This window comes from Pelmatolapia mariae, linkage group LG16_19, assembly GCF_036321145.2.
Source record: "Pelmatolapia mariae isolate MD_Pm_ZW linkage group LG16_19, Pm_UMD_F_2, whole genome shotgun sequence".
Lineage (NCBI taxonomy): Eukaryota > Metazoa > Chordata > Actinopteri > Cichliformes > Cichlidae > Pelmatolapia > Pelmatolapia mariae.
The window spans coordinates 45,805,108-45,819,764 of NC_086241.1; the positions used below are offsets into that span (position 1 = coordinate 45,805,108).

Consider the following 14,657-nt stretch of genomic DNA (forward strand, 5'->3'; position numbering starts at 1 on the left):
TGACGGCAGTGGCGGTTAGCAGAGCCCGCCTCTCTCCCTGCGTTGCCGCCACCACAGCAGTTAACTTAGTCCAAACCAGATGTTTGTTTTATTCACCCTCTCCTCTTTCTCTCTCCAGAGGCAGAAAAAAGAAAAAAAAAGGAGGGGGGGTCAAAATGAGACGGCTAAGCCCTCTCGGGTTTTGCGATGTGGATGGGAGTCTTCCTTTCTAGACCCCAGATCTAAAAACACGCCTTGAAGTGGGTTTAAGGTTGTTGCCCTCTCTTCGATTGATTGAGGACAATCCTATCTACACTTTCCTAATACTTCATGAGGAAGTATGCGATTAAAATATCTTTTTAAAAACTAAAAGATGCTTCATCAGGGCAAGGACAAAAACTGAAGACGGGCAACGCTGAATAGCTCAGAAAAGTTGTGATTAATCTACAGGGACATCTGAAAATACAAGTCACGTATACGTAATTTACTTGCTCGATTTATAATTAAATAGTTCTTTCCCAAGCAAGTAAACACGTAGGGCCACCTTGACTGATCAAACTTATAACCTTTAGGGTGGATTTTTGATTCATTTTATTCATGTATTTTGTTTTTCTGACATTCTTTAGTTGAATTACGGTTTGAGTCAATACGAAATAAAGCGCAATAAAAAAAAAGTCAAGTATCTCTTCTTCTCTATAATGCTGTAACCAAATATAGATTTTAGGAAATCTGACAAAGAAAACCTTTTCGTTGTTGTGATTGTCAGTCTGTCACTTACTGAATCAAACAATGCAAACATGACTGCCTTGGCAATCTCCTTTCCAGTGGTTAAATAAACAAATCTGGGATTTGCAATGAGACTGAAATACCAACAGCTGATATTTGGATGAATCATGACATTTATCTCCACAATAACAAATTTAGCAATAAATATTTCTCTGCAAATGCAGCTATTGCCTATTTTATGCACTTCCTCCTAACATATTTTATTCAAATGTAAAGTAACCAGTAAGCGGCACTCGACTGATTGGCTTGTGAAAATGCTGGTTAAGCATGATTAATTGCTGTTAGCCTATTAAAGAAACATGAATACATTCAGAGTGGTGGAAGAGACACAATGCGCAATCACTGGGTAAAATCCTGCACTAAGTTAGTATAGGTGCTCACCCCCGACCATTCCCCTTACCCCTCCCTCAGCCTGCTTCTGCTGGAGGTTTCTTCCTGTTAAAATGGAGTTTTTCCTTCCCACTCTCACCAAGTGTTTGCTAACGGGGGGGATCATCTCATTGTTTAGGTTTTTTCTGTGTTATTGTAAGGCCTTTACCTTACGATATAAAGTGATCTGAGGTGACAACGGTTACGATTTGGTCCTTAACAAGTAAAACTGATTTGAAATTGAACTGAATTAGAACTTCTGTGCTGACAGCCAGAGCTGTGTGTCTGAGACAATCTTTAAAAGGATATCCTCTTACTATTTCATCATAACATAACTGAGTAGAAAAAAAGAAAAAGGAACAAATAAGAAAAAGAAGAAAATAAAACACTGTAATTATAAGTGAACTGGCTCCATCATCACCAGTATGGAACCACACTGCTCAGGCCAGCATTAGAATAAACTGAAGCAGTGCAGGTGGCGTGGTTAAGTGGAGAAAATTATTTACAGGGCTATTATTAGGTTTATGAGAATTCATTTTTATATGGTGTGGTATGTCGCAAAATGCAGGTGTGTGTTTTTTCCCATAATGAAGGTATGGTGTTTGAGGAATGAGCTCTTCGGTTATAGGCTGCAGCGAAAAGAGCCTGTGGGCCCCACAGACCCACCTACTGTAAAAGCTCATTAAACAGAACTATTAGGAGAGATTAATTATGAGTAAAATTATCGCAGACTGAGATCGACTCCAGGCAGTGAGACCCAGGCTCATTACAGATGTAAAACAAAGAGCTCTGAGCTACAGACCCACCTTCAGCACGTTGACGTAGGGAGCACCGTCGGGGCCAAAGCGGCTGCCGTTCACCTCAATGTGTTTGAGCCACTGGATGTGCGGCTGGGCGTCGCTGTAAACCTTACAATGAAACTCCACATCGCTGCCCACCACCACCGTCTGATTGGCTGGCAGACCAGCCTGGAGGATGGGCCTGTGAGGTGAACGCTCTGAGGAAAAAGAAATTATAGAGTCATTACCAGAACTCATTTGTGGCAATAATATGCTGCAGGAAATTTAGACTTAAGGTACAGCTAAAAATAAGCTCTTTTATAATTGCTGTGTGTTAAGTTATGTGTTGTTAAAACAGCAGAAGTGAAAAGACATTCACCGAGCACGTCGAGCTGGTAGGTGTGGCTGATGGAGCCGTATTTGTTTTGCACAACGCAGGTGTAGTTTCCCCGGTCTGACGGCACGGCGCTCTCCATCACCAGACTCCACTGCTGGTGTCTCAGCTTGGGGTTGGGTGGGGTGGAGGGACGACGGAGATGAGAGAGGAGAGAATATTTAGTATATGTCATAAAAAATGACGAGGGTGCAGAAGTCTTTGGGGGAGTTTGCTTTCATATTTCAAGAGAGCAACACACAAATACCCATTTAGTATATTCCTACGTTTGATAAGAGGGTCACCACAGAGAAATTGCTCCAATAAATATCAGCTATTGCTCCTAATTGTACGTAGGAGTTTATATGAGCCTATGGATAGAAAAGCATCCTCTCTACTGTCAAAGCTATCCCCTCCTTTGATATCCTTTGGTATAAAACATCACAGAGCACACCGCTCGGTAAACAAGAGAGACCTTTGTGCAGTGCATGTTTGCTGAGGTGCAAACCCTTTTGAACAAACATTTCAAATGACAACACAACTTTAACCTCTTTTTATTAATTGCGTCCCGCTTGACGCAGAACAGATGTGATTAGCAGAACGCAATATTTTGACGTGGCGTAAATGTCTTAGTGGGAAATTGTTCCGCGTGCCCGCAGCGGCCAGAGAAGCTGCAGAGAGTGGTGTCATCAGGTATCGCTTTGAAGAAATCACAAGGAACGGCCTTTTCAAGAAATAGAACGCAGCACACGCCATATGTTTGAGAAACCAGTTAAACTAACTGGAATCACGATTTAATGAAATACGACATTTTCAAATAGGAGAGAAGTATTTTCTTCTCTCTGCCTGCAGTGAGGGCAGAAGGATTTTTTTTCTTCTTTTGCACCTCTGAAAGTGGTTCCACTGTGCCACTCAGGAGCAAGCCATCCCCGGAGACCCGAGTGCTGAATTGTGTGTAGTAATTCAAACCAGGTGTGGCTGGATGGCAGCAGCATACAGATACTAACTTGACAGATTCAGAAGTCTATCGGATGGGAGAGCGAACGTGCGAGCGGTCCGGCACCGCGAGGCGCGAAGACAGAACCCGCCACGCATCGATAAGCAGAGTCTCCACGGGCCGAGAGGAATGACCTCCACGGTTTAAGTGAAAACGTGTGGCGCTTAGCGCTGCGAGACAGGAGCAGAGTGAACTCCTCCGCGAGAGGTCAGAATTACTAACGACGGGAGTGAGTGATGTCAACAAGGAGGCTTTTCAGGGTGGAACACTTAACATCACCCGCAAAGGAAAATGTGCCGACCCAGAGAAGGTTTAATGTTTTTGCAAACATTTAACCCCACACATTTTGGTGGCCAGCCAGCCATTCACAGAAGGTGTATATATATATATATATATATATATATATATATATATATATATATATATATGTATGTATGTATGCCGAGAATCAAATTCTCCTCCCCTACTTCTTCTTCTTCTTCTCCTCCGTCTGTCTTACAGTATACACTTCTTGACTCCCACTCTTGGAGGCGTATACGGAAAATAATGTAACAGTGTAAATATTATGCCTGTGTGTGCTTTTTGCAGTTGCGTGGTAACATAGGCTCGCTCGACGCTGGCAAATGGTTCTTCAGAGGGGCTAGCTCCACCCCGTCTACCCCTCTCAGAGACAGGAGTCAAACCGAAGTCAATGGCTGCTCTCATGAGCAGCTGAGTGACGCCTTGTGCTGTGGTGGCTGGGATCGAGCTGAGCTGAGAGGGGAGTGAAGGGAACCCCCCCCCCCAGAAAACAGGCGACACATGCAGGGGGAACCGAAAAGGTGGTAAAAATATGAGCACAAGTTCAAGCTCAGTAGTGGGCAAGACCACCAAGAGATACAGAAAGAGAGAGCAATCCAAAGCATGACTTTGGTTCTTAACTTTGTAACTCTTTGCAAACTTTCAGTTCAGATGGAGCTTTTGCGCAACTACATTTATATGACAGCTGCTGTTACTTTGCAGATTCTGATTTCACACCTAGCCCGAGACATCTGTGTCTGATACACGCACTCGGTTTTAAAGTGTTAACTGCCACTAATATCGTGGCTACTGAAACCGAACTTCTTGTCTGTGGTAATAATTAACTTTGAGTGCCATTCTACTTTAATTCCTCCTGGCACTTTTCATTATTTTCTAAACACCCATCACTGGCTTTTATTACCATGTTACACTGGCTAACCCCTGTTGAACTCGTAGCATTAGTCCCCAAATGTGATAATCCTATCCATTCCAATCATGCCAGATTCCAACCAGAATTAAATTATTAAGCAGCTTACATTAGAGTCATACAAGGCTTTAAAGGTTTTAGGGCTTTGGCTGTGGATGTACGGAGCGCACAGAGCATGCCATGGGAATGGACAGGCAGTTTTACACTGCAAAAAGTGCACTTTGAAAAAGACATTACCAGCTTTTCAGGAGTCTGAAGAGGACAGAGAAACAACTTGAAATTTGTATTCTGTGTTAATTCTTTCTCTGAAATATTTTGAGACAAAGTAAACTGCCTTTCAAGACATTTCCTTTTGCTTCACCGGGATTGCCATCGAAAACACTTCAGTTCCCTCATCCTATGGGCAGATTCTCTCACGTCTTTTCATCAAATTCTGGACTCTGAGCGAGCTTGAGAGACTGGCAAAGATGCTGACATTTTTTGCAGTGTATTAGTTGTCTGAGAAAACACAGGAAGCTCTTTTCCCTTTATAGTCCAAACTCTCCGTCTTCACCTCACAAAATAGCTTCTGTCAGAACCAGCGGGGCCAGTTACCAGAATTTATGAGTGTGTCAGAGCGGACCAGTGGCCCGGATCTGCGCTACCGTCTAATTTGACCCATAGAGAAGGTAGAAACAGAGAGATGCGGCCCTAAGGGGGTTGCTATTAAAGCTGGTAAAGTTTAGCTTTGCAAGACAGCAGAAGGCTGTAAAAATGGAAGTATACGAGTAAAAAAAACAACAAATTTGTGGGTAAAAAGAAAAAATTGGATCATCTATCTTTTGATATCTGCGATGTGTTTGGTTAAAATGACCGAGAGGGGAAAAAGACGTGCGGCTGGTCTAAAATTAAAAAAAGGAGTCCAAAAATAATCTTGCAATGTGTAGAAATTCCTGCGTGGCCTACTGAGACTCACAATCCAGGCTGTGTTAAAATCCGGAGTGGAAAAAACAAGGATTTAAAGTGCTTAAAGTCTTAAAAAGCAACAGTGTGGAGCCAGTTTAAGAGCCCCGTCTTGGAAAGCTGTCAAAACAGGGATTGAAAAATCAGTTAAGTGCTGAGCGACCTGGAAGGAATGAAACACAATAATTACATTGTCAACTTTAGCCTCGCTTGTGCTGCCGCAGTTTAGCATGAACACAATAAAATCCCATCCGCCATATGTGGCATCATACAACGGCGATGACTTTGTCTGTCGAAGGCTCGGGCAGGCTCAATGGATTGACAACACGCCCATCCCTTGCCACGTCCATCTGATGGCTCAATAGACGGCTGAACTTTAACCTTTAGGGCTTGGCCTTCACAATAAGGAGTGCCGCAGTTGTCTGGGAAGGCGAACAATGCTCCGGCACATCGCACTGCTGGAATTTTATTTTCCATTTTATAAATGAGCCACACATCCTATTTACAGTTTCCTTTAGTTTTCAGCTAATGCACCGCTTAGCTCTCTGGGTTGCATTTCAACAGAATTGCAAAGTGCTTGCAAGACTTTAAGCGAATATCTGAAACAGCCTCCAGCTTGCATGGGGAAAAAGGTGTCAGTGTACAAATATACAGGCCTGTAGGGTTAGACTATCAAATACTGACACTGGAGCTGCTAACACACGGATCATTCTGCTGATCCTCTTCTGTAAATTAAACAATCCCTTTGTTGTAGTCAGCATTTTCCCCCAGAAATACATTACCTCCCAGAATGGAAAGCATGTGAAAGACATTAACACTGAAAGCCAGACTGTCTGATAATACCTTTGTCAGCAGCTGGTAAATGCAGCTTGACCTACAAAAAATAAAATAAAATAAAAAATCTAGGAAGCGCTGCTTAAAAAAGTTTAATTATGCAAAATAAAGTATAAAATCCATTGATTGAATAAAAAAGATGTGTGTTGTGTGGCCAGAAAAAATGCTTCAAAATGAGTGGAATATTTTCCTCATACTACTACAATAACATATTAATACAATTCTGCCTTCTGCCATTTGTTTTTTTTGCCTGTTCTGAAATTCAATTCAGTTCATTTTTATAGCACCCAGTCACAACAACAGTTGCCTCAAGGCACTTCATGTAAGATAAAGACCCTACAATAACATCTTTGAATCTCTTTACCACAGAGATGACATTATCTCTGCCATCATTTTACTTCAGCCTCTTGTAAAAGATGCCCTTAATCTCAATAAAGCACTTTTATCCCTGATTACATTGTAACCACTGAAAATAGACGTCAGCTGTTTTTCTTTTGAGATACCTTCAGGATAAATGCTCAATGTTAACGTCTTAATTGTCTTTAAAATATGAGAGGTTTTGATGGTCATCGACAAAAGAGTCAATGTGCCACTTTTCCCCCTACATTTCAATAAACTCTTCAAAAGAAAAGTAAAACCGGAGACTAGTTTAGATGTGTGCATATTTGCAAAAGAAAAGAGCGATTGTCAAACCCTCTGTTAAAGCGGAAGTCTTTAAGCAACAAAGGTGAACGTAGTGCATCCTCGGAAAGGCTGTTTTCAAGCACTCTGGCGTGAAGACAGGACATATTTTCTGTAGGTGGTTAATGGACCCTAATGGTCCACTCAGTCAGTGCCTTTCTCTCACACGTCCGCAGATCTGAAGGCACTCAAGAGAAAATGACAAACTGGCTGGTGGGCAGCGCTTACATGGAGTGGACTCCACTGTGCCCGTCAGCATGGATCAGTTAGCAAGTCAGTCCCCAACCAGCACACTCCAAGCCCTGAGATATGTGCGACAGAGTCGTTTCATCCCCCATCCGAAGCCAATTCATTCAGCCAAAGTTAACCATGGCTGTCACATCAAAAATGATCTTGTCATTTCAGTATAGATGCTGGAGGAAGCGACTTCACCTTGACGACCTGTTGGAGGAACAGAGTCTTTAAGAGGCCATTGTCAGGCTGTCAGGACTTCGAGACCCCCCTAACCACCCCCATCCACCCCCAGCCCACTAAGATGAACCAATATATTTCTATTAACACAACTATTATTCAAACTTTAGCTGTTAGTTTGAAAGACTAATGACTATTACCTGTAAATGTCATTTTGTGCTACAAGTTTAGATTTTTTTGAGAAAAGAAGTATCCTCAATAGATCAGAATCATGTTTAACATGACCGGCAAAAAAATAAGAAATGGAGGATTAAGGAATAAAGTATAAAAGTAGTTTGTGGACTAACAACTTCAAGCATATGGCAGGAACAAAAAAAAAGACAAATTAAATTATATTAGATACTATTGGGCACATCAATCAACTTAACCGAGCATAATGTGACTAGATTTTCAGTGTTAATATCTTTTAGTGCAAATTAAGCCATAATGGAAAATTCTTGGGCTGCATTTGAAGAAGGGCATTATTTGTGGCGTGCATAGTAGCAGAATAACACGACAAGCAGCAGTTCTTGGCATTGAGATGGACTGAAGCCGTCACCCTTGACCTCACTGAAACGTAGCTGGGTCACAGGCTTGTCTGTCACCCGGCACTGTGATTTTATAGAGGATGACCTCTCTGTTCACCTCCCTTAAGGCCAACAGTGGTCACATGGTGATTAGCTAAATGGATTTCGAAGCATCTCTGGGAAAGAAGGGAGGGACGAGGGGAGCGTGTGAAAACGTCTTGATAAAGACACGTAGAGGAATGTCTTAATAATCACAGGACGTGCTCTTACGTGTCCATTGTATGGTAGGTGATTTAAAATTTCAAGCTAGTTTGTTATACATGTACAGAAATGCTAATGCTAACCATTTATAACAGTGAACTAACTGAGGTCATAGTTGCTTGTACTGCAACTACAACATCCCATTCCACTGGATACTTTTATCCTTAGAGTACAAGTGGCCACAGATACAATTAAACCCACAGCAGTGGTTGTTTTGCTCAAGCTACACAGAGCAGAGCATGTACAGGAATTTGTGTTAATGACTTGTTAGTGTCACAGCTCACACCCAAATAAAGCCAGCCCAAGGTCAATGGGACTTTACATACTTCGTAAAGGCTTAGTATGAAGAGGCAGCTATACATATCGACCTCTAACTATACATGGAGCATCCCATAGGAGCATGTATTAAAGCATAAAGGTGTACAAAATAGTTACTGCTGCTTCTGGGGCAAACACACCAAGCTATACACACTGCATAGGCTGAGTTTGTGTGAGGAAAATACAATGATGAAGCTGACATTAAGACTAGACCTTAATGCGAAAAACACCTCCACTGTGCTCTTTAACTGGACACTGGTGAGTACAGAACAAAGACACTCAGGGATTTGGAGAACACAGAGATTTGGTGAACAGTTGGATTAAACATCTAAGTGCTCTGAGCGCTCAGTTTGGGATTAATTTGCTGCTAACAACAAAATTTCTCATCTTCATGTCTACTACACATGCTAAAAGTTGCTGTCAGGGAACCACTCCAGTCAAAGTTGGAGCGTCCTGAAGACTGGTGACAGGTGTGTGTGAATCTGTGTGTGTGTCAGAGTGGGGACAGAGAGAGGGAGACAACTGCTGTTGGTCTGCTGGGAGCAGATGTTGAAGATCTCTGTAAACTGTTAATAGCTGCAGAGTCTCATTACATTTAACTCTTTAAAGGCCAAATGTCTCTCACTGCTTCTATAGCAGTCTGACACATGATTACCCCGCTGAAAGTGGAAGATGAAATGTTAGAGTAATAGGAAATAGCTCAAATGGACACTTTCCCTCTCTTCTGTAATAAAAAACCTGTCTCAGTTGACTCTTTAACCTCACTCTTTCTCATTTTTAATTCAGCAATTTCTCTGCAAGAACACTCTCAGTTAGTGTACTATGTCCTCTACATACCTACTCGTGTAGTATGTGAATTCTGACAGCCTACTGTAACACTATCTAGAAATAACGTTAACGTTTAGCACAACTGTGGTGCTAGTTACTGTGTTTGTAATATTTATAGCTTGTTGTGGCTTTCACAAAACATCATACTAAATTCTTTAGCAGTGAAGATGACAGTTTAACAAGCTTAAAACCCCCCAAATGCATTTATTAACTGGGTTTAACTGCAATGCCTCGAAATGAAAAAAGTTTGTTAGCTAGCTCTTAGCTAGCTAGTAATGGCTAGCTAACAACGTCGTCATTGTCTGATATATATACTTCCTTTTACTGGCTAAAAAATGTTTGTCTATGTGTACAGTGACTGTTAGGAGACACTATTCGATATTTCTAGAGCCCTCAGTGTAGCCACAGTGAGTAATTTGAGCACTATAATACTCTGAAATTAGTGAGTTTAAGTATAGAAGTGCAGACACAGCTTTAACTTAGGGTGGCTAATGTTATTAAATGTTGGCAAACCTCATGTACATTTTTTTCTGGAACATTAGTAATGACTTGATTACATTTTAATAAATCATAATTGCTGAAATGACGGCAATTTCAGGTAAGAAAGTAACAAATTAATGCAGCTCTCCCTTACATAATTCACCACATATGTGAATGCTAGCATCTAAAACAGCCTCCCACTCTCACCATCATTTTAGGAAAGCACTGAGAAGAACGAGAAGGACAAAATAATAAGACACAGGCTGAATGACCCTCAAAAGAATTTACATCTCTGGGCATAATTTTAGAATTTATGTGCCATTAGGTTGAAGTTTATTTTGAACCAAAACACACGTTTTTACTGTTTGAATTCCGATGGTCTTACCACACCAAGTTTGTCCTTTAATTCTGCAGCTCAGGGCCATTAAGGGAAAACAAAAGTAAACCAAGCCCCGCTACTTTAAGCAGTGCCATTCCACCCGAGAGCCTAGTGTTTAGAGTGAATCCGATGACAAAACTGAGCACAACAGCTGTCTGCTGCACTGCGTTACTGTCAACACTGAGCTATCACGCGAGCATGCACGTATCTGTGAACCATTCTGATTTCAGCACAGCGGTCTGACCCTAAATTTATATTCAGCTTATCCGGAGGCTACGTTTCTGAGTGCCGGGGGTGTCCTCGACTATGGCGTGTTTTCTGACCTTTATTTACCGTGAGAAGATTCACAGAGCGTGAGTTTCTTTCAGCACTCTGCTTCACAGTCTCCCAGTTACAGACATTCACACCGGGGAACATTGCAACACCCACACTGATCTACTGATGGACACGCAGCAGGGGATTAAAATGCCTTGCTAAAAGGCACTTTGACAGTAGCTCAAACAGGGAAGAACATGAGACTCCTCCAAGCAGATTTTTTTGGTGCTGTGTGAAGATTTGAATCTATAAATCAGTCCTGCTCCTTTAACCTTTAGGCGTTAACATGTTATTGCTCTCACCTTGATGCCTCCCATCCTCTGCTCTCCCTTGAACTCTTTGCCATTCTTCAGCCAGTGTATGGTTGGCGCTGGGTTTCCAGATGCAGCGCAGCGGAATTTGACGGTGTTGGCCGCAGGAACGGCCAATAATTTCTTGTCCATTCGTTCTGGCCTGGTCCAATATGGCGCTTCTGTTGGGAAAGCACAAAAGACTCATTGAAAACTCTTAAGACTTTTAAATATTTCCATTTCAAAGACATTAAATAGATAAGGCGGACTCACGCAATATGAAGATGCCACTTTTTTTTCTCCAAACAGATCTGTCTACGGTTTTCCATTTACTCTTAGATCATAGAACATTTGGGGAAAGACCCTCCAGGAATTTACAGTTACATGTTTTTGTAATTGTTAAAAGACGGCACAGATGGGACAAGTTGCTCTTCTGCCCTTTTTTTTAAACGAGTGCTTCATCTTGGATGAGTTATGCGCTATACCAGAACAGATGTGGTGTCACCAGAGGTCTTCCCTCATCTAACAACACAGAGTACCTGCAGTGTTTACAGAGACTAATACACATGTACACTGTTAGGTTTGTGTGATTCATTTTCAGTCATTTTAAGCTCTTTTTTTTGTGATTTCAAGATGTTTTTCTTGAGTGAATCATGAGGCTTTTGTTTTGATATCCCAAAGGAAGAGTTGCTGATGGATGTTTGGCGGACACTGGGAATGAAACCTTTTCATTTTTTTGTGATAAAACAATCTTTCTCCAACGTCGGCCCTTCCCCGCTGTCCACAGAGATACAGTTAAGTTGAAGATGCGCCAGCGGTGTAAAATGCAGTTTGACGGATGCTGAAAGAGCTCAAAACGGACGCATGAAGCGTCACGGGGGGACCAGACAAAACCATCTTACCATCTTTCCTCTATAACAAGACGAGGAGTTGGTCTGAATCATGAGATCCTGAGAGTTTGGAAACCTGTCAGGGCGATTTATTGAGTTGTATTGAGAAGACGGTGGACAAAGAGAGCGTAGTGAGTCAGGAAGGGCTATTGTCCATGCTGTGTGGGTGTGGAGAGTGAGAGCAACGAGGCATGGCTCACTCACTCTCTTCTTGGTATAATCTGTGTGTGTGTGTGTGTTTCCCAGGACAAAAGCTGGGGAGTTGGCTGACCGGTCATCAGATGTCTCTTTTACTTTCTAAATGCAGCAGGAGAGAGTGGAGCTAATTACCATCTCAATAGCCGCGCTTGTGTGTGTGTGTGTATTTGAGTGAGTCAGGCAATAGTTAAAAAGTAATTCTCACCCTCGAGCGCTGAACGGGCAAATTCCCGTCTCATCGGTGGGACTCAGGTGAGATGTCAATCACCGTTCGATATAACATCTACCTATAAATGCCTTTGATCTACTGTGTGTCTATTTATCAAATGTCTGGGGTGTTCTGATACTTTTCTGACACAGGTTTCTTTGGCTCCTACCATCAAACACTGGCTTCAGCTTCACAGAGTAATTGCAACCAGACTGAGAGAGATGTTCAGCGATTAAAGACACCTACCTATCTTCTTAGAAAGCAAACAAACAGGATGTTACTGAATCCTCTAAACAGACTGTGTGTGTGTGTGTGTCTGCTAATAGAGCACACAGAACATTGGCTGACTTAGAGACTCCCCAGCTCGCTAAGACAAACACCCTCCACGTGCAATCACACACACATACACACAGACACACACACAGCTTCCACCTTAAAAGGGAAGTGTCTGTTTGAATTCATGACTTCTCTCCCTCCATCTCTCTTTTTCTGTCTCTGGAGCGACGTTCCACACTCCACACTGGGACAATCCTCCAAAAGCAGTCTGAACACATTGTTTTTTGGCATGGTAATCAGCCACCCTACACACACACTGACACACAGACACACACTCAGTCAAACAGAAACGCTCAGCGAGGTTTTAAACAAGTCTCTAACCCAATGTGTGGTCCTTCTCCTCATCCTCCTCCTTCCCCTGCTGCTGCTGTGGGTCCTGAACTCATCTGGGCCTGAAAACATATTCCTGCTGCTGATCCTTCAGCCACAATGACGCTTATAACCCAAAATAGATGCTTATGTGGATTCACAGGACGGACTAAAGGAGTCTCCGTGGTTTTGTCACCATAACACACGAAGATTGTTTTATTCGCTGACTTTCAGCTGCTAAGCTCTGACTGACGCTCTCCTCTGTGGAATCAGGAGATCAGCCGTCAGTCAGGCAGTCTGGATGAAGCTTTTGAAATCTTCTCGTAATTTGTTGCCCATTGTTGTACTTGTCGCTCATGCGAGCAAGTCTCCTCTCATTCAACGTGTTCCAGATGTAACAATCGCCTCCTGTGAACCATTAAGCGAATTAGTAGCTTGCCGAAACAGATGTTTATTCCACGTGAAATTATGCCGTGATTAAGTGAGGACGGTGATTTGACAGTTTAAAAAAAAATCATTTTTATTCGCGTGACCAAAAAGCTTTCTTTCTGGTGCTTCAAAAATACGATATGCTGGCTCTGCCGATTCTTAAAACAGCTTACTTTTCAGAGAGCTGATGCAGACACTTTCCACCAGAAGGAAAAAAGTGAAAGAGCCGCAGGCTTTTCCAGTTTAGAAAAAGCCGTCGATATTTTGATTTCAGCATGCTTTTGATTTACTGCGCAGCCCTGCTCTATATGCTCAGCAACACGCAGGAATCCCATCCCGTGTCTAATTGGCAGGATGGTATTTCCTCAGCAGCAGAGGGGAGTGGGATTTTCTGGGAGGGAGGCGAGGAGGCACGGAGGAGGGGGGGGGGGGGGGGCTGGCACCCCTCAACCCCTCGCAGAGGGGGGTTAGAAGGGACTCGACAGATAACCCTGCCCTACACGGATATGCAGTCGCTGTAGTGGAAACTGGTTTACAATAACATCTTAGCACAACTCAGCAGCTACAGTGTCATGCCCACCTGTCAGACACAGAGGCTAACTGCGAGGGGAATCTCTCTGGGAGCCTATAAATACACGAGCGTGATCCGCTTTGCTTGCTTCATGTTTGATAACAGATTTCAAAGTGTGGCTGGAGAAATCCCACCAACATAGACGGGGTAGAGATCAGCCAAGGGGAGAAGGTTGTTTCCGCAGGCACACAAAGTCTCACATTGTCAGCAGGTATATTTTTCCCCATTGCGGCTGCAGTGGAAAAAGCATTCCACAATCAATCTTAAGGTAAGACTCAAACTGCAAAATATTGTGCAAAAAGCACAAGCTAACATAGGAAGATGGTTCACTTTTGGGTCTGGAGCTGGGATTTCCCCTATTATTATTACTATTATTATTATTAAATAGCTTTTTTAATTAAGGTTGGACATGGTGACCCAGAATCCTCCCTTAGTTACGCTGCAATAGGCCTAGGCTGCTTCTCATGATGCTGTGAGTCTTCTTCACTCACCTGTTTTCCACTTTATACACCGCTCTACATTTCATTATTAGTCATTATTAATGTCTGACTTACCCCCAACCCTTCCCCATGCCCCTCGATGGGCCTGGTTCTGTTGGAGGTTCCTTCCTGCTATACGCAAGTTTTTCCTTCCCACTGTCGCCAAGTGCCTGCTCATAGTGGTTCCGATGATTGTTGGGGTCTACAATATAAAGCGCCAAAATAAAACTGAACTGAATTGGAATTTTCAAGATTTTCTCATGAACTTCTTAGTTGAAGGACAGATATCTTGCAAATGTTGCTGCATGTTATGATTTTCTTTAACAGTGCGCATTGTGACCCAAATGCAGATTAAAATTTTCTAAATACTCATCTATTATAGAAATAATAAGATCAGTGGATTGTGCAGCCTTGGCAGAGCTACGCACTCCCCGAGTGCTGA

At 42.6% G+C, this 14,657-nt stretch overlaps 1 protein-coding gene across 1 annotated transcript in view; it reads right to left on the minus strand.

Moving 5' to 3' along the window:
• fgfr3 (fibroblast growth factor receptor 3) overlaps window positions 1-14,657 on the minus strand; it is a 63,637-nt gene that overhangs the window by 17,252 nt on the left and 31,728 nt on the right. Inside the window, exons 5-7 of the mRNA XM_063497985.1 lie at window positions 10,808-10,977; window positions 2,293-2,416; window positions 1,941-2,131 (exon numbers count right to left, since the gene is read on the minus strand). Coding sequence (XP_063354055.1) covers window positions 1,941-2,131; window positions 2,293-2,416; window positions 10,808-10,977 — 485 coding nt within the window. The remainder of the gene's footprint in view (window positions 1-1,940; window positions 2,132-2,292; window positions 2,417-10,807; window positions 10,978-14,657) is intronic.